This window comes from Typopeltis vanoorti, chromosome 21, assembly GCF_054136105.1.
Source record: "Typopeltis vanoorti isolate ZY-2024b chromosome 21, IOZ_Tvanoo_1.0, whole genome shotgun sequence".
Taxonomy (NCBI): Eukaryota; Metazoa; Arthropoda; class Arachnida; order Uropygi; family Thelyphonidae; genus Typopeltis; species Typopeltis vanoorti.
Window position 1 is genome coordinate 68,367,783 of NC_143569.1, and position 27,458 is coordinate 68,395,240.

At 37.2% G+C, this 27,458-nt stretch overlaps 1 protein-coding gene across 1 annotated transcript in view; it reads left to right on the forward strand.

Annotated features, from left to right (window-relative positions):
- The window catches only part of LOC150094948 (guanine nucleotide exchange factor DBS-like), a 500,966-nt gene that overhangs the window by 43,212 nt on the left and 430,296 nt on the right, over positions 1–27,458 (forward strand). The window contains exons 3-4 of the mRNA XM_090411335.1: positions 1,481–1,595; positions 17,976–18,066. Coding sequence (XP_090267461.1) covers positions 1,481–1,595; positions 17,976–18,066 — 206 coding nt within the window. The remainder of the gene's footprint in view (positions 1–1,480; positions 1,596–17,975; positions 18,067–27,458) is intronic.

The window sequence follows — 27,458 nt, forward strand, 5'->3', positions numbered from 1 at the left end:
TGTGTGTGTGTTCACAGGGCCGGTTTGTCTCTTCTGAGAAATGAAAAACTCTAGTTTCCAGGAGGGAAAAACCCTCTAATTTGTATAAGATAAGACCGGCTAACACACCTTTAGTCAAAAGAGACCAGATAAAGGTTCCTCATGTCATAGATGGAAATCGAACCCAAGTCTTTCCGACCAAAAGGCTTTGTCTATACTGACTGAGTATAGACAAAGGAACTACGGAGGCTCCTGTTTAATTTGTTGATTAACGATATAGGAAACGATCTAAGAGGAACTGTTCAGTTATTTGCCGATGATGCATAGTAGGGCAGAGCAATAGTTAATACAGATAATGTCAGAATTTTGCAGGATGATTTGGATAGATTGGCAAGCAAGTACCTCATGATCATTCTCACCAACTGGCAGCAATATCAACACCTCTTTAACAACTACATCTTGTGAAGTTATCACCAAATCCAAAACATTAAAGCCTCTGATTGATTCAATTACATGCTGCTTAAGATATTTATCTGTCAGAAATTCCACAAACTTACTCTCCTTGTTCCCATACACTATCTCCTTCTTCCAGTCTATATTCCTGTAATTAAAGTCTCTCATCAGGATCACCTTCTTTTTACAAGCCCAACTAATTTGCCTAAACATTTGACAATCAGTATTCTCTGCATTCTCTGGCCTATAACAGCATCCTATCAGATACTCTAACCTGTTTATTTCAACTTCACACTGCACTGATACGTGCACTATCAACTGTCACACTTTGCTTACACAATTCCAATTCCTATGCAATCATTAACAGCACCCCCCCCCCACACACACACACCTCCTCTTTTCACATTTTTGTCCTTCTGGAAAATTATTTATCCTTCTATTTCTATTCTTGACATCACATCATCTGACAACCATGTTTCACTTATTCCAATTATCTTTGGGCATATTGACTCAATCAATGTAACAAGACAACAATATCTAGCAAATAGAGAAATGTTAAAGTCAATAGCATTTCTCTGTTGACTTTCCAGGTAGGAAGAACAGGAGAGATAATATGATTGAGATAAATTGCATAGAAAGACTTTAGATACATGTAGGAGATAAGGTATTGTCAGCAACTTGATGTTAGGAGTGGGAAGCATATTTTTTGCATGGAGATTGATGGTGTGCAAAATGCATTGCAGAATAGGTAATGATTGTGCTAACATGAAAAGTTCAAAGCAAATATGATAGGTAATTATCGCATACAGTGGGGAAGAACCTCCTGTGGTAAGTGTGGCAACTATGTATTCCCAGAAATAATTCAATAATATACTAAAAATATGATATAATAATAATAATAAAATGTTAAGTATTTTTGAATTTTGAGATTTTCTCCCTACCTCTCATTAAACTTTTGCTTTTGATAAATATTTTATGTGTTATATATATATTTAATTTTTGAATTTGAAACAGTCAAGTTTCTTTATTATTTTTGTAATTTTTGTAGGTGGTAGGACAGCAGAAGGATATCCTATTATTACTTTTCCTGATATAGGTACCTTCTATAGTTTGTCAGATGAAGATTATCGCAAGTTAATGCTTTATCTCACCACTGTGCCTACGTAAGTATCATATTTACAAGTTTAATTTTTAAAATAAATTTATTTGAATACATTTATCATACCAAATCTGAAAATCCTTAACACTCCTTTCATTAACAACACATACTGGTAATGCGTTCAATTCATTGACAATTCTCCATGTAAAAAAATCTACTCCTCATACCCCTCTTCACCACATTCCTACATAACTTCTAGGGATGGCCTCTGGTTTTTCTCATCTTGTGTTCTACTCTGTTTATAATCTCATCTGGATTAATCCAATAAAATCCTCTCACTAACTTAAATGTCTCTATCATATCACTTCTCTACCTTCTATCCATTAAACTCTGCAGTCCACCCTTCTTCAACATCTCTCCAAGCCAGCATTCTGAAGTGTTGATATTGTCTTAGTCACTCGCTTTTGGACCCTCTAAAGTGTCTCCACATCACACTGAAAACCAGTTGACCAGATTTGAGCACAATTGTCCAAGTGTGGTCTGACTAGTGCTTTCTACAGTGGCATAATCACTTCTTTATCTCTACATGTTAGAGTACTTCTTAGCATAGCAGCACTACGATGTGAAGCCTTTGCAACACTATCAATGTGCCCTCTAAACTTCAGTCTACTGTCAACCATCACTCCCAAATCTCTAATCTCATCCACTTCCTGCAGTATAGCACAGTCAATATTTCTGATATATCTGCACTCCAAAATGCAACACTTTGTACTAATTAATATTAAAACTACAGCCCTGCATTTGTCTAAGTGAAAAGTCTATTCAAATCTTTCTGAAGGGAATTAACATCAGCAGTGCTACTTATAATTCTTCCCAACTTTGCATCATCAGAAAACATCTTAAGATTCCCGGTCTGTCCACATAATATATCATTTACAAACAAGTTAAACAGCAAGGGCCTAAGAACAGAACCCTGGAGCATGCCACTGGTTATCCCCCCCCTTTTTTTTTTTGAGACACTGCTGTATCATACACAACCTGCTGGTATATCGCTCAGTGTTGGTTAGATAATCTTTGATTCATCTAACCAATATACTATCTACTCCCACCTCTGTAGCTTTTACACCAGCTTATCATGTGCTAATCTATCAAATGTTTTTTGAAAGTCCAAGAATATCACTGTGTTATTCTCCCTTTTCTAACACACTCATTACCCTATCATAAATTGCAAGTAAATTGCTAAAAAAGGACCTACTCTTTACAAATCCATGCTGACCATCATAAAGAATGGTTTATCCATCAACAATCCTGTATTCTATTCCTAACCAATCAGAACTGCAGTTATACAGACTGGTCTAGAATTAGAAACTTCTGTCCTAGAATTGCTTGTGGAGTGGTACTATTTTACCTTCTTTCCACTCCTTAGGAACCCTGCCCACTGCAAGACTTTCATTAAATAACCAGGTTAAGGACATAGCCAACTGTGGTGCACATTCCTTAAGAATAAGTGGTGATATATCATCCATTCCCACAGCCTTATTAACAGTTAGCCTAACCAACACCTGATACACCTCTGATTCACCTCTGATTCTTTTACTTCCAATTCTAATATTTGTCTCTCTTCTATATATTGCATGGCATTATTTACATCGGTATGAAGTGCTTGTTCAATAATCCCACTATATCCATTGCAACTGTTATTCTGCTGCCATGACTATCCACCAGTGTTAACCTGCCATAATTATTCTTTTGATTGCTTGCCATATAGCAGAACAATTCCCTTGAGTTAACCTTGGTCTGACCAGCTAATTTCCTCTCGTATTTCTAGCCTGCACTTTATATTCTTCATGGATTTAATCACCTCCTCCATAGCATTTTCTTTTTCCAGCACTGCTTGCTTAGTTTCACTGTTTGTCCATTTCACTCCTACTCTATTTACTTGCTTAACCCTTTGTATGCAGTTCTATATTTAACTATATATAACTATATAGGTCATCCCTATATAGTTATACAATTATACATCAGATACTGCCTTCTGAGTTTACATGCATTGTCAATGTCTTTTCCATTCAGCTCATCTAGCCAATCTACTGATGCTACCAGACTATAGAGCTTCCTATAATCATCGACTTTATACTTCCATGTGTATTCATTGGGAGTAACCTTTTCTTGTTTCATCGCACAAGTACCTTATGATTACTTTCACCAATCGGCAGCAGTGTCAACATCTCATTAACAACTACATCTTGTGAAGTTATCACGAAATCCAAAACATTAAAGCCTTTAGTTGCTTCAGTCACATGCTGCTTAAGATATTTATCTCTCTCAGAAATTCAACAAACTCACTCTCCTCGTTCCAGTATACTGTCTACTCCTTCCATTCTGTATTCCTGTAATTGAAGTCACCTATCAGGATTACCTTGTTTTTACTTGCCCCACTAATTTGCCTAAACATTTCACAATCAGTATTCTGTGCATTCCTTGGCCTATGACAACATCCGATAAGATATACTAGCCTGTTTATTTCAACATCACACCACACAGATTCAAAATATAAATATGTGAGACTTATAAAGTATTAGGAGTTGAGTGCTTAAATGGTTTTAGTAAAGTGGAGGAATGGTAGCAACCAATTCAGAGGAGAATGTCCATGAAAGTACCTATAGAAAAGGCACAGCACTGAAACAGAGTACCTGTGATAAAGTGACTGAAAAGAGTCTGTGAGGGATGGGTCATCTATTAAGCAGATTGCTCTTTTCTGAATATCTTCAAGAATTCTTAGGTAGGTCTTGGCTGCTCCACCTTAAATGTGGGAACAGTACTCGAAAGTTGGTTGGATCTCAGGCTTATAAAGTATTAGGAATTGCAAGGAAGAGAAGTAATGTTTAGAACAGAAAAGAACATCAAGCTTTGAAACAGAAACAGAGTACCTGTGATAAAGTGACTGAAAAGAGTCTGTGAGGGATGGGTCATCTATTAAGCAGATTGCTCTTTTCTGAATATCTTCAAGAATTCTTAGGGAGGTCTTGGCTGCTCCACCTTAAATGTGGGAACAGTACTCGAAAGTTGGTTGGATCTCAGGCTTATAAAGTATTAGGAATTGCAAGGAAGAGAAGTAATGTTTAGAACAGAAAAGAACATCAAGCTTTTTAGAGGCCAAGGAGGCTACCTAAGTAATATATTTGTGCAAGGATAAACAGGATATGACAGTCAACTCAAGAAGAGAAAATTGATCTTGAAAGGAAATTGGAAGATTATCAAAAATGAGAGGGAATGACGTAGGATTTTTCTTGCAGATAATAAGGCAGACTTGAGTTTTTTTTGGCATTGAAATTTACTAAGTTGTCTTCACCCCATTTGATGTTGACGAGGTCAGTGTTGAAGTTATTGGTTTTTGAAGATCTCGAGGTATCTGACATTTGGGTACTGCAGGGTTTATTGAATGATGAAGAAGAATGAAGAGTGCTGTCATTTGCAAAGTTGTGAATAGGATTTGAACACACAATGAACGACCGTGAGGAAGTTGGCAATCCAATTACTGAGTGCAAAAGGGAGGCCATAAGATGACAGCTTATTAAGGAGGACTGGGTGCCAGACACAGTCAAATGCTTTTGAAATATTGAGAGCGTCGAGTTTCTCCAAATCTCTCCATGGCCTGTGTCCAAAGGTGAGTGAGATTAGCTAGTGGGTCTGCTATAGAATTCAAATTGGTGATCGCTAATGAACTGATAAGCCTCCAAGTAATGAAAAAGCTGGTTGTTGATAACCTTCCCCCATGACTTTCAAAAGTCATGGGGGAAGGTTATCAATTATCTTGATTTTAACGGACTAATAGGGGCTAAGGGGTGTCCATTAAATCGCGAATTTCTTTAAAATAAAAATATCTGTAACATTATACTGCAATTTTATCAATATTAGCACTGTAATAACAAAAAAGTTGTTTTACACACAATTTTTAACACAATTTTCACATTTTTAGATAAGTTAATGTGAAGTTAATGTTCAATGTTGATGCGCGTGGTTTAGGTAATCCTGCTTTGAAAAACTATGACGTTTTTTTTTTTGAACTTTTGAATTCTGCTGTTTTTTTATAATTAACTCCCTGAAATTATGAAAATGTGTGTAATAAAACTGCATGCAACAAAAGAACCAATTACAGTGCGATTAGCGTGATCACTTCCTAATCATTCAGCGAACGTGTTTTATGAGCGGTGACTCATTTATGTCAGCTAAATTACTACAGTGTTTTTCTAACATATGATGGCCTATTTGCCAAAATTTGTTAAAAATAACAGGAAATTAATAACAAAAAATAACCTGTTAATCCGAATTTCGTTAAATCGAGGGTTTACTGTAGTAAGATAGCGCAATGGATCAGTAGTTGATGACTAACTTTTGTCTTCCCTTTTTGAGTACAGGCTGGATGTAGGCTTGCGTCCATGCTGTTGGGTAGACCAGTAGAATATGATAGTATTGATGATATTTGTATGATATCACCTATATATATATATATATATATATATTTGTGATACAGGATAGGTGTCATTTCTGAAATACAAGTCTTGAGCACAACTGGAGAAATATTATCTGGACCAAGAGCTTTATTAGCATCAAGATTAATGGGGAGTTTCCTGGTGTCCTTTTGGCGAAATTCAGAGGAGGCATGCAGCAGGCAGTTTGTGGAAGTACAGTAGGTAATTTGCTTTGGTCATCTAGGCAGGAGTTGGAGGAAAAACTGATGCCAAGAGACTTTTCCTTGGGTGAGGTTACCATAGTATCATCAGGATGCAAGAGAAGTAGCAATAGGGAAGTTGATGAGGAATAAGCAGCAAGACCATTCAAAACTGTTTTTCTCACTGTTGTTTTAAGCATTTAATCATGGATATAGCCAATAGTGAAAATGACATTCCATTAGACGACTTGAATCATCAGAAACTATGAGATGTTTGCATCCATTGATGCTCTTCTTCAATCTTCATTTTCACTGTAGTGAAAATGAAGATTTTGATGAGGAAATTAAAGCAAAACATCAAAAGACGTCAGAAGAAAAAGAAAGTGATGAGAATGACACTCCTGAGTTGGAATGAGTGACTACCCAGGACCCTAGAAAACACATTACTGGATTACAACTGAATTTGATTCAGGAAGACAATATTATAGCTGCACCAACCTGCATTGATTTTGTTTAATTGCAGTTATTCAAAAAAAAAACCCGCAGACTATTTACAATCAATTCTTACAACATCATTAACTGTTAAAAACTTTATGTGTGTTTAATACATATATAAATGAAATTATTTTATGGCAAATATTTTACTTTAATTAAAGCCAATTATTTCAGGTTATCTATAAGTCAGTAATTTTGCTACACAATAAACAAAAAAACTTGTCTAAGCTTGTATTTTGTCTTATGTATATACACACCTTTTAAACTCACGATGTGCAACTTCATTTAATTAGGGTAGCCACTTAACTGGATCCAATTATGCCATTCCCAATGCAGCCAATTAACGAGAATCCACTGTATATATTACAGGTGACTTACTACAGTAAAATTAGTTATTATTATTACATAGAACCTCCACCGAGTCTGAAGGCTCACCATAGGAGACTCACACTATCCACATAATAACTGTTGTAACTTTCTTTAAACATATTGACCAACAAAGCACTGTGAATGAGCAATAAATGAGGAGAGTTTTGAAGGAGTGGAATGGATTGCCATAGTCTGATAAGACTGGAGGTAACCCAGAGGCAAGTCACCAAGATGGTGAGAGGCCTGTGGAGTGCTCTGACTTCAGTTCCAGGCTGTGCTTGGATTGATGTCTGGTTACTCCTTGTGAGGAAGTGATGACCCTTGAGACCCTCACCCTGCTGCATCCCATACCCTTTAATCTCACATTTTTATTCAAGACCATGATACAATACAAAAAATCCTGGAGTCACTTCAGTTAGAATGATATCTCACAAAGAATACACCAAAAAATCTCTAAAAACATAAAAATCACTACAAAAATTGAAAAAAAAAACCCACTCCAAAACACAAACAGAATCCCAGAATTCCTCGCAGTTAAAAAAACACACAAACTTTCAGATTGGCTTCAGTATCAGGGATCTTGATTTCAAAAACAATGATGTGCACTACAGTGGTGCACATCATCAATAACCTTTTAGCATGATATCCCATGCCAAAAGTTATCAGACCTTGAACTCCCTTATATGATCTGCTTTGGCTCAAGGTCTCCTTACCTCACTTTACTTTCATTTGCTACCTCTACCATTCTCCAAACCCCCAATGACGTCACTGACCTCTTTAACTACCTGTCTCTGAAGGCTGATCACACTCAGTCTAACTATCCCAACAGCAAAATTTTTCAGTAATTTTGATGTCCACAATTCTGACTGGTTTCCCATCTTCATATTCACAAAACATGCTAGTAAAGAAGCCAAACCATTTGCTATTAGCAGTGATTTAACACAAATTGTCCACCAACTTACCAAAATTCCGGATAATCCTCTTCATTCTTTCAACACCTTGGATCTTTTCTTAACCAGCTCTCCCTCCAAATACGACATTGATGTTAGATCTCCTCTTGGCAAGTCTGATCATAACCTTTTCCATGTCTCCTTTGTTACCAGTTGGCTTTCTCTCAGTCATTCAGCCTCATATCATGTGGCCCACAACAGTGCCAATCGGGATTACTTTTAGGAACTTTGTCTTATTTTCATTGTCTGATTATTGCTTGTGATATCTTTCTATCCTAGCATCTTCTCTGATCTTATAACAGAAATTATTTTCACTGGGATGAGTATGCTGAAAGATCTATGGATGTCGAGCAATAGCAATTGGTTGTGTTAGTACATAAATAGAGGAAAGTAAAGGAATAGTAGTGGCCAGTTAAGTGGAAAAGCATCTCCAAAAATATCTATAGAGAACATATAATGCAGAGGCAGAGCATCTATAGAAAACACTTAGAGGGGTGAGTATAAAATGACCATTGTTTTATTAAATTAAGATCATAGAAAAACTAAGGATATTTGATTGGTCATGAGTCTGAAATGTTTGGAAAAGATGATGAAGAAGAAGATGAAGCATCCTGTAAATGTCTTTGGAAAGGTGGTTCCAAATCAGAGGTAGCAAATTACAGACCAATTAATATATCAGGAGTGGTTGTTAAAGTATTGGAAAAGTTGGTGAAAGGTAAAATACAACAGTGGGTGAATAGGGATGTGATACTTTATAGTGGGTAGCATGGCTTTGTAAAGGGTCAGTCGTGTATTAGTAACTTATTCACATTTTATAATAAAGTGACAGCAGAATTGCATAAAGACTACACCATCATACTGCTTGACTTTGCCAAGGCATTTGACAGAATACCACATGGAAAACTATTACAAAAACTGCAGAGGATGGAAATGGATATGAGATTAGTAACATGGATGGGGTTGGTGGGGTGGCTGATGGAAAGACACCAAAGAATAGTATATGGTGGAGTGAAGTCTAGGAGAATGATGGTGACTAGTAGTGTACCTCAGGGTTCAGTACTAGGGCCACTACTCTTCAATTTGTATATCAATAACATAGGGAAAGATTTAAGAGGGGATATACAGTTGTTTGCTGATGATGTAAAACTGGGGAAAACAATAGTTGATAAAGATGATGTAGTAGATATCTATCTTGCAGGACGATTTAAATAATTTGGTATTGTGTGCAAAGGATAATGATTATCACTTTAATGTTCCCAAATGTAAGGTTATGCACTTCAGGTTGAAAAAGTTGCATTTAGTGTATCATATTGATGGTATTGGTTTCAAGGAAGTTGATGAGGCTAGGGACTTGGGGATAATGGTGGACAAAGAGTTGAAGTTCAGAGCACATATTGCAAAAGATGGTAAAATAGCTCACTGAATTACTTCAATGTTGATAAGAGAGCTATTATCCTCCCTTTATAAGGCTATGATTTGATCACCTGGGTTTTTTGGGGACTTGGAGGTGGTTGAAAGGATTCAGAGATGAGTGACCAAGATGATGACAGGTTTGTGGAATATGAGGATAGGTTGAAGGTTTGTGGGTTACAAAGTTAGTTTATAGATGGAAAAGAGGAGACATGATAGAAACTTTTAAGATATTAAAGGGGTTTTATAAAATTGATGCAAGTGAAATTTTTCAATATATGACAAATAATCAGAGAACTAGGGGCCATTTGTGGAAGTTGTATAAGAGTGTGGTTAGTAGGGGGTGTTTGTGTGCACCAGATTTTTTGCATGCAGAGTGATGAGTGAGTGGAATGGATTACCAGATAGGTTCTGAGTTCGAGTTCCCTGATGGTGAATGGATTCAAGTAGAGGTATGATAGGATTTGTGTGTATGATGGTTGATTTGGGTCTCCTGCGATGAGTGTCTGGAGGTATGCTGTAAAATAATAGTAATAATTATACCACCACCACCTTTTATATAAGCAGTGGCACTATCTTACCCTCTTTTCACTCTAAATTGCAAGACTTATTAAACAGCCAAGTTAATGGCACACTCAGTTCCACAGAACATTCCCTTAAAACACATGGTGAAATTCCATCTAGTGCCCTGCTTTACTGACATTTAGCATACTCAGTATTCGGAACACATCCTGTTCATTCACTTCTAACACTTAACCACTCCTTATACCTCTAAGAATTAAGCTTGCTGTACTAGGTTTGAACATTCTGATAAAGTGATCATTAAATAGCTCTACTAAATCATCTGCATTGGTCACATGATTACTATCTCCAGGCATCAGTGTAATCCATCCACTGTCATTTTTCCTCCTACTTGCTACATAGGAAAAGACTCCTTAGGATTTCCTTGGATTGCAGTGCTAGTCTCCTCTTGTATTCTAATTTATATTTTTTTTTTTTTTGGTAGTCACTTAAATTCAGTTTATTAGAACAATCTACTTGGCCTTATAAAGAACTGACTTCACCATGGATAACTGATGAAAAAAAATTGTACAATTCAAGGAAAATTTGAAAATAGGAAATTGATTTGAATGATTTTTGTGATTTTATAGATAATAGTATAGAATCAAACAATGGTTCAATCTTTATGAGTATTCAAAAAGCTAAAAAGATAGTTAGCACTATTGCAATTAGTACTGTTGAAGCTGAAAGAAGTTTGAGTTTAATGAATATATATTTACAAGGGTGAGACATTTAACAATAGATCATATATCAGATTTAACGATGACAAATTTATTGGGAAAAGAAAGTTAGCGGATTGTGATGCAACTCTGCACTCTGGTAAGAGACATTCACTGGTCATCTGCCACACCGACCTCTATCCATCTACTCAGTAGAGGTATTTGTAGTATGATTTGTCACTCTATAACACAGCTTTACAAGCTTCTGTGTCCCAGTGTACATGCTCTTTGCACCACTGAAGATGACGCTACATGTTGGTTCGGATAATGTGGGGGTTGCATATTGCTGTGCTACCATGGAAACCCATGTTTTGAGCCTCCGTTCTGAATATTTTTGCGCAAATTCATGTTCCAGTCAAGGTTTGGAACTCCACATTCAATTTGTCTGCCAACGAATGTCAGCCTATTGTCACATTCGTTGAGTGTGGTGGGTCATCTATTGTCAGTAGACACTTGTAGTTGACTCCATGCACTTCCATCTCAGTATAGTATCACTGATTGTTGACCTAGAATGGCCCAATTTGTCAACAATTTTCCAAACAGATAGGGCTGCAACATGGCATCTTATCACAATGCCTGTTTCAAAGTCTGTCAGTTCCCTTCTTGCAGCCATTTTACCTGGACACAGTTGCATTGACTTGAGAGCATCATATTCCTCCAATTTATACCAGCAACATGTATACATCACTTTTATTCCTCTCCCCAGTTTTGTTTCATTAGGAAACAAATGAATATCCCCTGATGTGACAATGACTGATGTCAGAATTAACGTAGATGAACAGCAGGTGCTCAGCATATTGAAAAATATCAGCGTAAACTCAGCAGTATGCTATGTGAATGATAGAACTGGCAGTGCCTCTGCAGTTGTTCAATATAAGGCTCTGCCCTGGCAAGGCCCAAGAGTGCAAAAAGATGGTGAGATGGTTCCGTTACATAGCGGTGGCTTCAAGACACAGAAGTAGCAAATTATAGTCTAATAACTCAGGCCTAGTGGTTAAAGTTTCAGAAAAGTTGGTTAAAGATAAAATCCATATAGATAGAATTATAGTACTCTATGGTTTACATATCTTATAATTTAATCACATTTTATAATAAAGTGACAGCACAGTTAGATATAGGAAATGACTACACCATGATACTGCTGGACTTTGCAAAGGCATTTCAGAATACTGCATGGAAAACTATTACAAAAGTTGGAGTAAATGGGTGTGAATATTCAGCTGGTAACATGTATAGGAAGGATGGCTGACAGATAGATACTCTGGACAGTAGCATATGGTAGAGTGGAATATAGAAGAATGAGAGCGACTAGCAGAGTGTCTTAGGGTTCTATTATTTTTATTATTATTATTAGGGTTCTATTAGTTTTATTATTGTTATTCAGGCCTCCATGGAGTCAAAAGACTCATCGTGGGAGGTCCTTCCTAAGAAACACAAAGTCTATCAAGACTCATCGAGGGGAGCTTCCCCTCCCCCTAAGAAACACAAAGTCTATCATACCACTACTTAAACTCATTGACCGTTCTCACTCTCGCCATTCCATCAGGCAATGCATTCCATGGTTCAACTATCCTCCATGCAAAGAAACCACTACTCACCTTCTTGCAAACAGTTTCCTTTTGTAACTCCAGGGATGGCCTTTTGTCATCACTCCTTCCCGCTGTTCAACCAAGCGAAAGAACTCCCCAGTGTCAACCCTGTAACCACCTCTCAACATAGTAAAAGTCTCAATCATATCACTTTTCCTTCTTCTATCCACCAAACTCTGCAGTCCACATTCCCTCAGCTGATCTTCATGACTAACATGGTACAGTCCTGAAACCATCTTTGTTATCCGCCTTTGTACCCTTTTCACAGTTAATTTATCCCCTTCAAATCCTGGGGACGAAATTTGAGAACAATAGTCTAAGTGTGGTCTGATCAGAGTCTTATACAACAGAATGATTATTATTACTATTATTACTATTATTACGGGCAACTCCAGGAAGTCATTAGACTCATCGAGGGAGGCCCCAAATCATATTCATCACAACTATTCGACATTCATACAGTATCTATCATACCTCGTCTTAAACTCATTCACTGTCACAGCATCCACCACAGACTCAGGGAGCACATTCCACTCATTCACTACTCTAAAAGTAAAGAACCCAGCTCTAACACCTTTACTAACCACACTTTTGCCCAGTTTCCATGGATGTCCCCTAGTCCTCCCACAACCAGCCGTGTTCTCAAAAATATCTTCTGAATTAATTTTATAGAAACCCTTCAGTAATTTGAATGTCTCAATCATATCTCCCCTCCTACGCCTATCAACCAATTTTTGCAACCCACAAATCCTCAACCTGTTCTCATACGGTTCATTCCACAGACCTGCTATCATCTTGGTCACTCGCCTCTGGATCCTCTCCACCTCCTCCCCATCAAGAAGAAACCTAGGTGACCAAATCTGAGCACAGTAGTCGAGATAGGGTCTTATCAAGGTTCAATACAGAGGAACAATAACCTGCTTGTCTCTGCTTGTCAACGTATTCTTCAGCAACCAAGTGATTTGATGAGCTGATTTGGCCACTTTTGCAATGTGTCCCCTAAATATCAATTCCTTATCCACCAACACTCCTAAATCTCGTGCCTCATCAATTTCCTGGAGCACGGTTCCACCAATGCAGTAAACCGCCTCCAATCTTTTCACCCCAAAATGCATAACCTTACATTTTGCCACATTAAATTGACATCCATTCTCCCTAGCCCAGACCTCCAATCTATCCAAATCATCCTGCAAAATTTTGACGTCATCTGCATTCACTATTGCCCTACCCAACTTCGCATCATCCGCAAACAAATGAACTGTTCCTCTCAGATCCTTTGCTATATCATTTATGAACAAATTAAACAGCAGTGGTCCAAGAACAGATCCTTGTGGCACACCACTAGTCACAGGCAGTCTTGTGGACTCTACTCCTGAGTAAACCACTCTCTGATATCTCTCCGTCAATGACCCTCCTATCCATCTCACCAACCCTATGTCCATTCCCATATGCTGCAATTTACTGATTAGAATTCCATGTGGTATCCTGTCAAAGGCCTTAGCAAGGTCCAGTAGAATCACTGTAAACCCATTACCCTTATCCAGTTCAGCCGTCACTGTGTTATAATACGTGAGCAAGTTACTGAGGCATGACCTACCCTTCACAAAACCATGCTGTCCCCGATACAGTATCCCATTTTCTTCTATCCAATCTTGTATTTTTCTCTTGCCTATTTTCTCTAAGACCTTGATAATGATTCCTGATATGCTGATTGGCCGGTAATTTTCAACAGCAGCCTTGGAACCACCTTTATGCAGTGGAACTATTTTCCCCTCTTTCCACCCCCTTGGGACTGATCCAGTCCTGAGGCTCAAATTAAACAAAATGGTCAAGGGCACTGACAATTCTTTGGCCGCTTCACGTACGACACGAGCTGGTATACCATCCAATCCCACAGATGTATTGACATTGAGGTTCTGTAATAGATTAGTTACCTCTACTTCATTCATCACAATTCCAGTATAAGCTGTTGGTTCTTCCATTTCTGCAAAGTCACCACCTGGATGATATACTCTTGCAAAGTGCTCGCTCAGTAATTCCACAACATCGACTGATTCGGTTACCCCCCTACCCTCAGCATTTTTTAAGATCATTCTACCATGAGCATTTTTCCTTTTACTTGCAACATATTGAAAAAACTGTTTGGAATTCTCTTTAGCCTGCATGGCCAATTTCCTTTCGTAATCTGCTTTTGCTTTTCTTACCACCCTTGTTACCATCCTGGCCTGAGCTTTATACTGTTCCTGCACCTGATGGTCACCCTTCTCCTTAAATTCCCTCCACAATTGTTTCTTTTTTTGCAGCTCAAGCTTAATAGTGTTATTCATCCATTTAACCCCTACTTGATTTATTATTCGGACTCTTGGTATACAGTCAACCATTGCCTCCTGCAAACAGTTCTTAACCACCTCCCATACACTATCAACATCTAGCCCTTGCAGTTTTACATGCCATGGCATTGAGCCAAGAACACACCTAAGCTTGTCATACTTACCAGCCCGGTAATTCCACATGTACCCTGTCTTAATTGTAAATTCGACTCCTTTAGCCATCTCCCAAGTCATGACCTTATGGTCACTCTCACCAATTGGTGGCAACATGGTCATGTTCGTTACAGCTACATTCTCAGTTGCAATTACTAGGTCCAGCACTCTCTGCCCCCTGGTATTTTCCAATGCATGTTGCCGTAGATAGTTGTCCCTTAATAACTGCATAAAATCCAATTCCTTTCTCATATGTGCCCTCTCCTCTTTCCAGTCAATGTTACCATAATTGAAATTTCCCATAATAATTACCCTCCTTCCACTCATTTCTTCTATTTGCTTATGCATACTATCCTCACCATCCACTCCATCACCCGGTCTATAGCAGCACCCAATTGTATATTTTATTCTGCTAGATTCTATCTCACACCAAACAGCCTCAAATGTGCTTTTTTCCCCATCCTGCAGTTCAACTTCTATACTCCTTGGCTGAAGCTCATCAGCTATCATCAATAACACTCCTCCCCCCTTTTTATTCATCCTGTCACTCCTGAACACGCTATACCCATCGCATTCAATCCCACTAGCTTTATCATCTTCTGTCAGCCATGTTTCACTAATACCGACAACCTGTGGCCTGGAAGTGCCAACCATGGCCAAAAACTCTTCCTTCTTGTTCCTAATACTCCTGGCATTAGTGTACATGAATCGCAGAAGACCCCTTGTCCCATCCCTACTTTGATGCCTTGTACTAACTATCCCATTCTGATTTGTTGTCCGTCGTACTCGCCCGGGCATAATATACTCATTCATACACTTAACTGCCCCCCCCTAAAGTCTGCATAACTACTCCCCCCCTCTTAATAAATCTAATTTCCCTGAGTCTGTACATCCACTTCCACATCATTCATCAACATGATAACTCTTTTATCTCTGCAGGTCAGTGTCCTTCTCATTATTGCAGCAATCCTCTGTGTTACCTTCACCACCTTTGCAATATGTCCCCTAAATTTCAGGTTTCTATCAATCATCAAACCAAGATCTCTTCTCCCCTACTTCCTCCAGTATAACTCCTCCCATAGAGTATGCAGCGTCCCATTGATGTGTCCCAAACCTCAAGACCTTACATTTTGCTGCATTAAACTGACACCCCATTCATTTGCCCATCTATCTAGCTTATTCAAATTCTTTGCAGGGCTACCACATCTACACTATTACTAATAATCCTTCCCTGCTTCGCATCATCTGCAAACAACTGAATATCCCCTTGCAATCCACTAACACTGTCATTGATATAAAGGTTAAACAATATAGGTCCCACTACTAAGCTCTATGGGACCCAACTTATAACCCTTTACCTCTTTGAAACTGTCCCACCATTCACAACTCTCTGATACCTATCGGATAGCCAATCCTGAATCAAGTTGACCAATCTGACATTCAGACCCATGTGCTGCAACTTAAATATCAGCTTATCATGTGGCACTCTGTCAAATGCTTTCGCTAAGGCTAAGAAAATGGTAGTATATGCCTTTCCCTCATCTAATGCTCTTGTAACTTTATTATAAAAGGCTAGCATATTGCTCAAACAAGAGCGCCCCTTCACAAATCCATGTTGACTCTCACCAATAACACCACCCTCATCTGCCCAATGCTGTATACGGTCCCTCACTACTTTCTCTAAGATCTTAACAACCACTGATGACACGCAAACTGGCCTATAATTAGACATTTCCAGTCTGCTACCACCCTTATGCAATGGCACTATCTTATCTTCCTTCCATTCCATGAGCACCTTTCCTGCAGCCAGACTTTCATTGAAAACCTAGGTCAAAGGCACTGTCAGTTCCCTATCACATTCTCTCAAAACTCGTGGTGAAATACCATCCAGTCCTACAGCTTTACTGACATCCAGAGTACTCAATATGTGGAACACACACTCTCCTCCTGCACCTCTAAACCTCGAACCTGCTCTATCCCTCTTGTATTAAAACTGACTCCTCCAGGATGAAATACTCCAATAAAGTGTTCATTGAACAATTCCACTATGTCCTCTGCATCAGTCATTCTATTCCCATTTTTATCTCGCAATATCATTCTTCCACAGGCATTTTTCTTCCTGCTGGCCACATAGCTAAAAAATTCCCTAGGATTTTCTTTGGATCTTAGGGCCAATCTCCTCTCATATTCCAGTTTCACCTTCCTTACCATACTAGTCACTCTTCTGGCCTATGTCTTATATTCTTCATGCATCTGCGCTTCACCTGGTCCCTGGTCTCTGGTCTCCTTATATCTCTTCCATAGCCTCTTTTTCACAATTCCTGCTTAATATTGTTTGTCATCCACTTTACTCCAAATTGTGTCCTCTTCTTCACTCGTGGTATACAACTTACCATTGCTGCTAGCAAAGATTTTTTCACAATTTCCCATGCACTAATGATATCCCGGCCTTCCAATTCCTTCCTCCATGAAACTTCCCCAAGTTGACGTCTTAGACTATTATAATCACCTGCCTTATAATTCGACATACGTTCCCATCTCTCTGATATTCCTGCATGTCTGTTCATTTTCCAAGTCAAAACCAAATGGTCACTCTCTCCAGCTGGTGGGAGAGATGTCATCTCAGTTATTATCAACTCTTCTGATGCTATAACCAAATCCAAAATCTTGAACCTCTTGTTCCCTCTATTACGTGTTGCCTAAAACATTTGTTCCTCAAGAATTCTAGAAATTCTATTCCCTTATTGGTATATTAATTTGTATATTAATGATAGGGAAAGATTTAAAGTAACTCTTATTTTGCTGATAAATCACTTTCACTATCTCTCTTACAGTCTAATGTCTTTTATTATTAATTCATAGTCAGATAATGTTGAGTCAGAGAGAATCAGCAAAGATTATTGTGTTTATAATATTGCAATTTTTTTAATTATCTAAATTTTTTAAAAAGATATTTATGTGACTTTCTTTCATTGGCTGGCATGTTCATTTTTTTCATGATTATAGAGGCATTTTAGTTTTTCTTGTGTGTTCTTATTAAAATATATCAGAAAAAAAAGTTTTCTATTACATTACTTATTAACAGAGAAAAATGACATTGTATGTATTATTTATTTGAAGCTTGAATGTGAAATTTCAAACATACAATTTTATTATTGTTGCTATTTATTTATTTATTTATTATTTTATTTAACAGATTACATGATGCAGATTTAGGGTTTGTGCTGGTGGTAGATAGAAGGAATGACAAATGGAGTGCTGTAAAAACGGTTCTTTTGAAAATATCAGTAAGTTATATTCTAGTATGAATGCTGATTATTATTCATATTGTTCAGTGGAAAAAAGCAGACATTTAAAACTAATAACTAATTAACTGAATTTATTTAGCTAATTGGATTACTAAGCCTGTATTTTGCCTTGGTCACTAAAACATCTTCATGGGCACAAAGAGATATATTGAACATGTACACACACACACACACACAGGTATACTATTAGGAAGGCAAACACAGGCTGATTGTAAAAGGTGGGCTCGTAATGGGCACTCTCTGTGATTGCTGAATTTGTTTAAATTTGGGGAATGTTGTAGCATTCTGGCAGAATATAGAAATAGTCTCTCTGATTTAAATCTGTTTATTTGTATAGGAGAGAGATTTTTTTCCATATCTGGTGATCTATATCTGTGGCATGGTGAAGATATCCCTTTCTTGCAGCAGCACAGTGGGGAAATTCACTGAAATTCTATATTGCAATAACTATGCCCTGATTGGATTATAATTTAATAAAATTTGGGATTTAGCATGTTCACAAAAAGTTGTCCACGTGGTGCAAAATTATATGTCTAGTGTACATCATTAGCCAAAAGTGGGTCAAATTGAATAAAATATAATAATATATAATAATAAAATAAAATATGCCAGCCTGGTTGGCCGAGTGGTCAGCGTATCTTCTCTCCAGCCAAAAGGCTGTGGGTTCGAATCCCACCGTGGGCATGGATATTTGTGATTGTGTGTGAAAATACTAGTGATGATGATGGGTGGTGTATGGTGCTGGGTTATATGATGATGGTATAATGGTAGTTCATGGATTGAGCAGTAGAGACAGAGTTGTAGAGTGCCCTCCCTCGATGAGTTATTGGACTCCCTGGAGGTGTTACGTAATAATAATAATAATAATTATTATTATTATTAGATTTTTACAGATCCACCAGCAGTCAGTAGTTCTTTGAATAATATGTCTTTCCCAGAGACATTATGATAATTATTATAAAAATAACAGAAATCTTGATAATTGAAAATTCAACAGTTTCAAAGTGTATTGTATGCAAACAGTTCCAATGTTGATTTGGCCAACTATGCACGCACAGTACAAAGCAGCAATTTTTTTTGGCATGGCCCTATTACAACTTGGAAAGTGATGAAAGAGTCTTTACCCCTTTTATAATTGTTTTGGCAAAATGATTTAAAATAATAATAATGATACCTCCCTGTCCTGATATAGTTTAATGAACTGGAGGCTCCTGGCAGTCATAATTTAGTGAAATTTAGTTTCAATAGTATTTAAGTTCACTATTGAAATTTATGTGGAATCATTTAATGGGTAAAGCTAAATTAGAAAATGGCATCCTCACCTAGGAATTTGGAGAACTGATCAGAGCTTCTGACTGACCTAATCTTTCATCTTCTGTTTCTCCTGGCACTTCCATTATTAGATATCCACCTAAACAAAACAGGGATGCAATTTGGGACTTCACTAACCAATTATATTACATATTGGCTTAAAACACAGAGAGCAATTTAATCCACTTCTGTTGAATTATATATTGCATTAAAATTTGGAATTTAGTATGTACATCAAAAGTTATCCATTATTGGTATTATTATCAGCTTTGCTGATAATAATGGTAAGTATCTGCTGGATTTCTGTTCTGGACATTGACTCATCATTTACTATCATACTGTTCCAACATAAAGATGTGCATAAATACACATGGAGAGAACAATAAGAAAGTAGAAAAGTCCTATTTATTATGCTATGATTGATAGTTATATATTCACTGGTTCAGGATACAAAAGTATACAAGAGATTTGAAATAGGAAGTGATGATCACTTCCTATTTCAAATCTCAAGCATGATAAAAATGAGTATCATATTGAAAAGAAAAATAAGCACAAAGTTTTAATAAGAATCAGTCAAGTAGCTTTCATGGGTGAACTGCAGACTCAAACATGTAAATATTATTGGAGCAAAAAATGAAAGAGTTAAAAAAAAAAATCTTAGAATCTTAGAACTGTTGGCAAAATTGGAATAAAATGTTAATTAGCCAGCAAGACATATAGCAAAAAGTTGTTTTCAGGGATAGAAAAGTCAGAACTTCTTGGGTGACTTAAGAAATTTAAGAGGCAAGCCTAAAAAAGAAGGAATCATATTTGAAGGTTAATGGTAAGTAAGTCTGCAGGTTCACTTGAAGAACACAGGGGAACAATGTAAGCAAGCTGAGCTATGTGTAAAAGTAGCTAAACAAAAGTCATGTAGTAAGAATATAAAAGATAAATAGCAGTATGGTGGCAAAATGTTTTAGAGGCTATCAAAAAAGCTTAGAAATGGTGGAAAGAATCAGAGATAAATGAATATATTTTGTGTCTTGAGCAAGTACTTTGAAGGGCTGTTGTTAAAGCAGTGATAACAGTGTGTAATTAAAATATTCAAGTGGAATGTAATCTAGATTATGATAGTATGTGAGACAGAAAAGTCTCTCAGAAACCTGAAATATGGAAAGACAGCTGAAATAGCTTATATTCAATCAGGAATGCTCAGATATGGAGGTATAAAAATTTTATAGTGAACAGTACATAATTCAGAAAGCCTGATCAAAAGTTGGATTCTGGATGACTGGAATTGACTTCTCATAGTTCCCCCCCCCCAGGATTTTAAGATTGTTAGCCTTATTCCCATTAGAATATTTCTGCGTAAATTGCATGTCCTATCCAGCATATCTGCTTTGCAGGATGAAAAACTCGAGTTCCCAGGAGGAGAAAATTTGTCACCCCCCCCATATGAGACTGGCTAACTTACTTTTAATTGAAAATCATATATTGCTCTTTGCATCCTTAATGAGATTCAGATCCAGATCTTTTCAACCAGTGGGCATTGTCATTACAATAAAAAAGTAGAATAAAATTGAATATGAGAATTACAGAAATTTTTCTATTGAGTGTTCCTGGATAAGATTTATGCAAACATACTTGAGAAGCTAAGAAGAACTGGACAAAAAGACAGGGTTCAGGCCAAGTAGAGATTGTTTGGACCAGATTTTTATTTTCTTACAAATAGTCAAGAAAATCATGGGAATATTACAAGTGGATATGCTAACCTAGTGGTTAGCATATCCACTTGGTTATGCTATGACTTCTCATAGTCCCCCCCCCCCCAGGATTTTAAGATTGTTAGCCTTATTCCCATTAGAATATTTCTGCGTAAATTGCATGTCCTATCCAGCATATCTGCTTTGCAGGATGAAAAACTCGAGTTCCCAGGAGGAGAAAATGGTTAGCTAACCTAGTGGTTAGCTAACCACTAGGTTAGCATATCCACATGGAGAGTGGATATGCTAACCTAGTGGTTAGCATATCCACTCTCCAGTGAAAAGGCTGTGGGTTTGAATCCCACCATAGGCATGGATATTTGTGATTGTCTGTGAAAATACTAGTGGTGGTGGACAGAAGATGGTGTTGATGTAGATGATGATGGTAGTTACAGTTCGCTGTAGTTGGTGGAGATGGAGAGTTGTAGAGTAGGTGCCCTCTCTTGATGAGTCTTTAGACTCCTTGGAGGTGTCACGTAATAATAATAATAATAATTTTTGTAGATCAGGAGAAAGATATAGGATGTCAAGAGAAAAGCTTTTCAGAGCACTACAATTATATGGTATAATTGGAATATTATACAGAGTAATCCATAGGCTATATAACAGAGCAATATATGACCTATAAAACAGAGCAATATATTGCCTATAATTAAGTTTTAAGTCAACAGTTAAAATTTAAGGATGTACAGGAAGATAGTTTGTTGTAAAATCAGGTAAATTATTGAACATTTTATATCAAATCCTGTAGAGTGTATGGTATGTCAACTGTTATTTATCATCTATGTGACTCACATTTTGAAGGAATGTAATATGAACATGATATCAGAATTAGAGATATTAACCTCAATATGTCTTTATGAAGATGATGTAATACTCCAAAATAAATAGAGTAGAAGTCATCAGAATATACATGGAAAATCTATTATAATGAATTTGACATAAAAATCAGTGATAGAAAGACAACATATGAAAATAGACAAGAACATGGAAAACATATGTGATAAGACAATGGGTGCAACTGGCTGTAAGTTACCAGCAGGGAGCAGTAAGACAGCTGATGTGCAAGGTACTGAAAATGTGATTGGCATAAATGGCAGTGAGAAAGTAATTAAAGATTTTTGATTATGTGTATCAGAAATGAACTGAAGAGAATTATAGATTTGCAGGGAAATATGAGGAAGAATGGAATGAAAGATGGCCATTTGAAAGAGATATTGAATGATACGAGAGTAGCCCTGTATAGGAATTTAACGATTAGAGGTGTGGGGAGTGAAAAGGCACACAAGGTTTGTTTTCTGGGAGGTATAATGAGCAGGGTGATTGGAGAATTGGATAAGTGGAGTAAGTGAGCAAAAGAGTTGGTAGCGATAGTTGGCATAAATGATTTGGTTGGCAACAAGGAGAGCATCAGGATAGATTTCAGGAGGCTGTTAAGAAGAGTGAAAGATAACAGCATGGTGCAATAGATTTCACGGTATGATATGAACACAGATGGATAAGAAAATAACTATTTATTAACTTAGAAGCTAATATTTCGCTGGTATTATATCCAGCATCTTCAGAGCACACAACACAAAGTTTGTTACAAAAGCAAGACAACCACAATCTGGTGTAACAGTGGGGCTAGTATAAGTAATTGCAACATGCAACACAAGACTAAAGTACTAATATGGCACCATCTAAGTTTAAAAAAAAAAAAGTTTTGAAATAGTAGTCCAAATGATAGTCCTAGAAAGTTTTAAAAAATAAAATAAAATAAAAGTAATAAATATTAATTTGGTCTTAGGATGACTGTCTCCCAAATCTTTGGTACATTTATACAGCCATACTTGTTAAGGTTTGGAGTATGTTTTAAGGCTTCTGTTGATTCCAGGAACAACCTCTCTGACTTGTAGAAGCTTCTGTGCATTACTTTTGTTTCTTTCCAAATTGATCCTGTGTGCAGGGGTATCCAAAGCATGGTCTGCCAGACCCAACTTGCCATAGCGAAAGTGTCGGATATATTTTTTGTGTTCACTGAGGCAGATATCCACAGTTCTTCCTGTCTGTCCGTAGTAGGCTTGATGGCAAGAACAGGGCACTTCATAGACTCCTGGATGTAATAAAGGAGTGCATTTGTCCTTAGGTGAGCGGTAGCGGTAGTGTTCCAATGACATTGCTCTCACTGCTGAACTTTCTCACCTATGTCACACCTTCTTAACCAATGGTTATAATCCCCATAAGATAGATAACATACTAAATGCTACCCAGAAATCCCCTCTATCTACCACAAAAGACTACAACAAAACTATCACCATTCCATACATTAAAGGTACATCTGAAAAGATATCTAGGGTGCTTAACAAACACCAACTACGCACAGTATTCAAACTTTATGTAAAATTAGCAACTCTCATCCGTTCACCTAAGGACAAATGTACTCTTTTATCACATCCAGGAGTCTATGAAGTGCCCTGTTCTTGCCATCAAGCCTACTACGGACAGACAGGAAGAACTGTGGACATCTGCCTCAGTGAACACAAAAAATATATCGGATACTTTCACTATGGCAAGTCGGGTCTGGCAGACCATGCTTTGGATACCCCTGCACACAGGATCAATTTGGAAAGAAACAAAAGTAATGCACAGAAGCTTCTACAAGTCAGAGAGGTTGTTCCTGGAATCAACAGAAGCCTTAAAACATACTCCAAACCTTAACAAGTATGGCTGTATAAATGTATCAAAGATTTGGGAGACAGTCATCCTAAGACCAAATTAATATTTATTACTTTTATTTTATTTTATTTTTTAAAACTTTCTAAGACTATCATTTGGACTACTATTTCAAAACGTTTTTCTTTTTTTTACCTAGATGATGCCATATTAGGACTTGAGTCTTGTGTTGCATGCTGCAATTACTTATACTAGCCCCACTGTTACACCGGATTGTGATTGTCTTGTTTTTGTAACAAACTTTGTGTTGTGTGCTCTGAAGATGCTGGATATAATACCAGCGAAATATTAGCTTCTAAGTTAATAAATAGTTATTTTATTATCCATCTGTGTTCATATCATACCAGGAAATCTATTGCAACATGTCTGACGAACACAAGCCTATTTGCGCATATAACAGCATGGTACGAGGGTTGTTTGAAAAGTTTGGTAAATTTCCCATAGACAGCGGCGCAATTCGTTCATTCATACCAGTGTCGGCACATATCATCTTTTTCATGATCCCTGGCAAAATTTTAGCCACTTGTGATGTGTAGTTCTCATTTGGCAAACATCTAAAATGACCATGTTCGCATTTTTCGTAAAGATGGAGAAAAAACAAGTTTCCTGCAGTGATAAAACACTTTTATTTGAAGAATTGGACTGCCATGCAGATCAAAGCCGAGTTAGATGCAGTTCATGGGGACTCTGCACCAGCATTAAAGACTATTTATTTTTGCATAAATGAGTTTAAACAGGGTCATAAGTCCATCAAACATGAAGCGTGCTCCAAATGCTTGACTGAGGTCACTATGGTATCGTTATGGAAGACTGCCGAGTGAAAGTGCATGAGATTGTAGGCAACTCAAGAGAATGAGTGTTTTAACATAGTATTAGGCGATGTTTAATCACAATTCGTGGGATTTTTTGCATCGATTCGTGACTGTAGATGAAACTTGGATCCACTACTACACACCTGAGTTCAAGCAGCAGTCAAAATAGTGGCCAATGCCCAGTTAAAAAGTACCAAAAAAAAGCGAAGACTGTTATGTCAGTGGGGATGGCCACTGTTTTTTTGGGATTCCCAAGGAATTATCATGATAGAGTATTTGGAATATATAGCCTATATATAGTCATCCCCCCCCCCCACTGAATCCATATTCAGATGTGGCGTATTAAACCTTATAAGAATAACAATCTCCTTATCTCTGCTTGTCAGTGTGTTCTTCAATATTCAAATAACCTGATGAGCTGCTTTAGCTACCATTGCAACATGCCCTCTAAACTTCAACTCTATGTTCAGAATCACCACCCAAATTCCAGGCCTCGCCAATTTCCTGTAGTGTAGTAAGCAGCTTGTGATCTGTTCTTTCTAAAGTACATTACTTAACACTTTTACCACATTAAACTGGCAGCTATTATCCTTTGCATATACCTCCAACCTATTGCATATCTCTAGATCTGCATTGACAGATCTGGAAATATGACATTGACAGTAGTTCTTCCCAGTTTTGCATGGTCAGCAAACAGCTGGATATATTTCTTTAAATAATTTCCTATATCATTCATGCACTACAAATTAAATAGCAATGGCCCAAGAGCCCAGCAGTACATTGCTGGTCACTACCTTCTCCAGGATTCAATTCCCCTACATGTTACTCTTTGATATCTGCCCATCAGCCACCATCTTATCTGTATCACCAGTTTTATATCTATCCCTATTTGCTCTAATTTATGTAACAAGTTCCATGTAGCATCCTGTTGAATGCTTCTGCTAAGTCTAGCAGTATCATAGTATCATGGTAATCAAAACCATGCTGTCACCATAGAGTATCATATTCTTGCTCACCCCTTCCTAAATTCTGCCTTTTATAAATTCTTCATTATCTTCACTATCACTTCTAAGAGATATATGGCCTGTAATTTTCTACCTTGGGTTTTCATAGCCCCCCCCCCACCCCTTATGCAATGGAAATTTTTCCCTCTTTTCACTACTTTGGAATCTTCCCAGAACCAAGAGCTAAATTAAACAGCTTGGTCAGAGGAGCTGCTAATTTCCGTGATCATTCTCATAATATATAGGCTGATATTCCATCTAATTCGATGACTATATTTACAATAAGGTTCTGCACTATCCTAACCACCTCCATTTTATCTATCTCTATTCTCACATCAGTTGGTGTCACATCTGGTACTGCATATTGCCAGATATGCAGAATGAAGGGAGTAATAATGGCTACAAAATAGCAGCACTGCACTGGTTTTTCTCTATACAAATGCTAGGAGCATTAGAAATAAAGGGAATGAGTTTAGGGTACTGATTGACTCAGCCTCTTCAAAGATTGTTGACATCAGAAACTTGGTGCAAGATGTAACTCAACTATTTTGTTTGCTTCTGTTACTTCCCTGCCATAAAGACTCATTAAGGTTATCCTTCTTTAGTTACTCTTCCTTTTAGTCACCATAGCAAAAGAACTCCTTGGTATTTCCTTTGACCTGCTCAGCTCACTACCTATCATAATCTGCTTTCACCCTCATTACCATACTGGTTATCCTTCTAGACTGCACTTTGTACTGCTCATGATCTCGCTGATCACCTTTCTCATTATATACCCTCCAAAAGATTTTATTTTTTCAACTCCTACTTAATAATGCTACTTATTCATCTAATGTCTACAATATTTATCCTCCTGACTCACTCTGGGTATGCAGTCTGATACTGCTTTCTTCAAATACTCCTTGAACCATTTCCAATGCACTACTAAAGATCTTTTTTCCTCCACATTTTCTCCTCCAGCTTGTTATGCATGTCACTGCTCGAATGACAATTTGTCGTAATCGTTTGTTCTGTAATTCCACACATGCCTCTCTCACCTGAAAATTCTACATAGGTACATGTCTGGCAATCTCCCAGGTCCAAACTGTTGATCACTTTCCTCATTCAGAGGTGATGTAGCCATCTTAGTTACTGACAAGTTCTCAGATGCTCTCACCAGGTCCAGCATAGTCTCAAAGTACAAGTCTCCTCCATTATGTTGTCTGTGGTCGAAACAGATGAATTTGGAAGAAAATTTATTATGTTTTTATAATGACTGACACATATACAGAAAAATAGAATTTATTAAAATTTATTAAACTCCAATATACTTCATTCTGTGTTACAAGAAAATCATCAAGAAGAGATCAGTTCACAAAATTCAAAATGCGAATCACAAGATGTAAGTCATGTAACATGCACTTACTTGCTTGTGTCTCAATCAAGCTGAATTATCAGGAGAATGTCCTATTAGCATTTGAAGGGAAACAATAAATAGCTTTTGCAATTCACAAAAACAAAGTTACATGACTTAGTCATTATTACAAAATAAATATGAAAAAATATAAATAGTTAATCATTATTACTTCTGAAAACTTTGAGACAGGCATGCAGCTGGGACAGTTAAGATTCAGATAATGTTTTAAATTTGTTTCACAAGTTTCAAGAAACGGATGATAGAATTTAATTCTACTGGACTTTTTGAATTCCAAAAATTTTATGTGGTCCTGATGATCTGATCCTCTGATTCTCATTTGCTTGAAGAATTAAATAAGAATCACCTTGACTACTACTGGATAGAGATA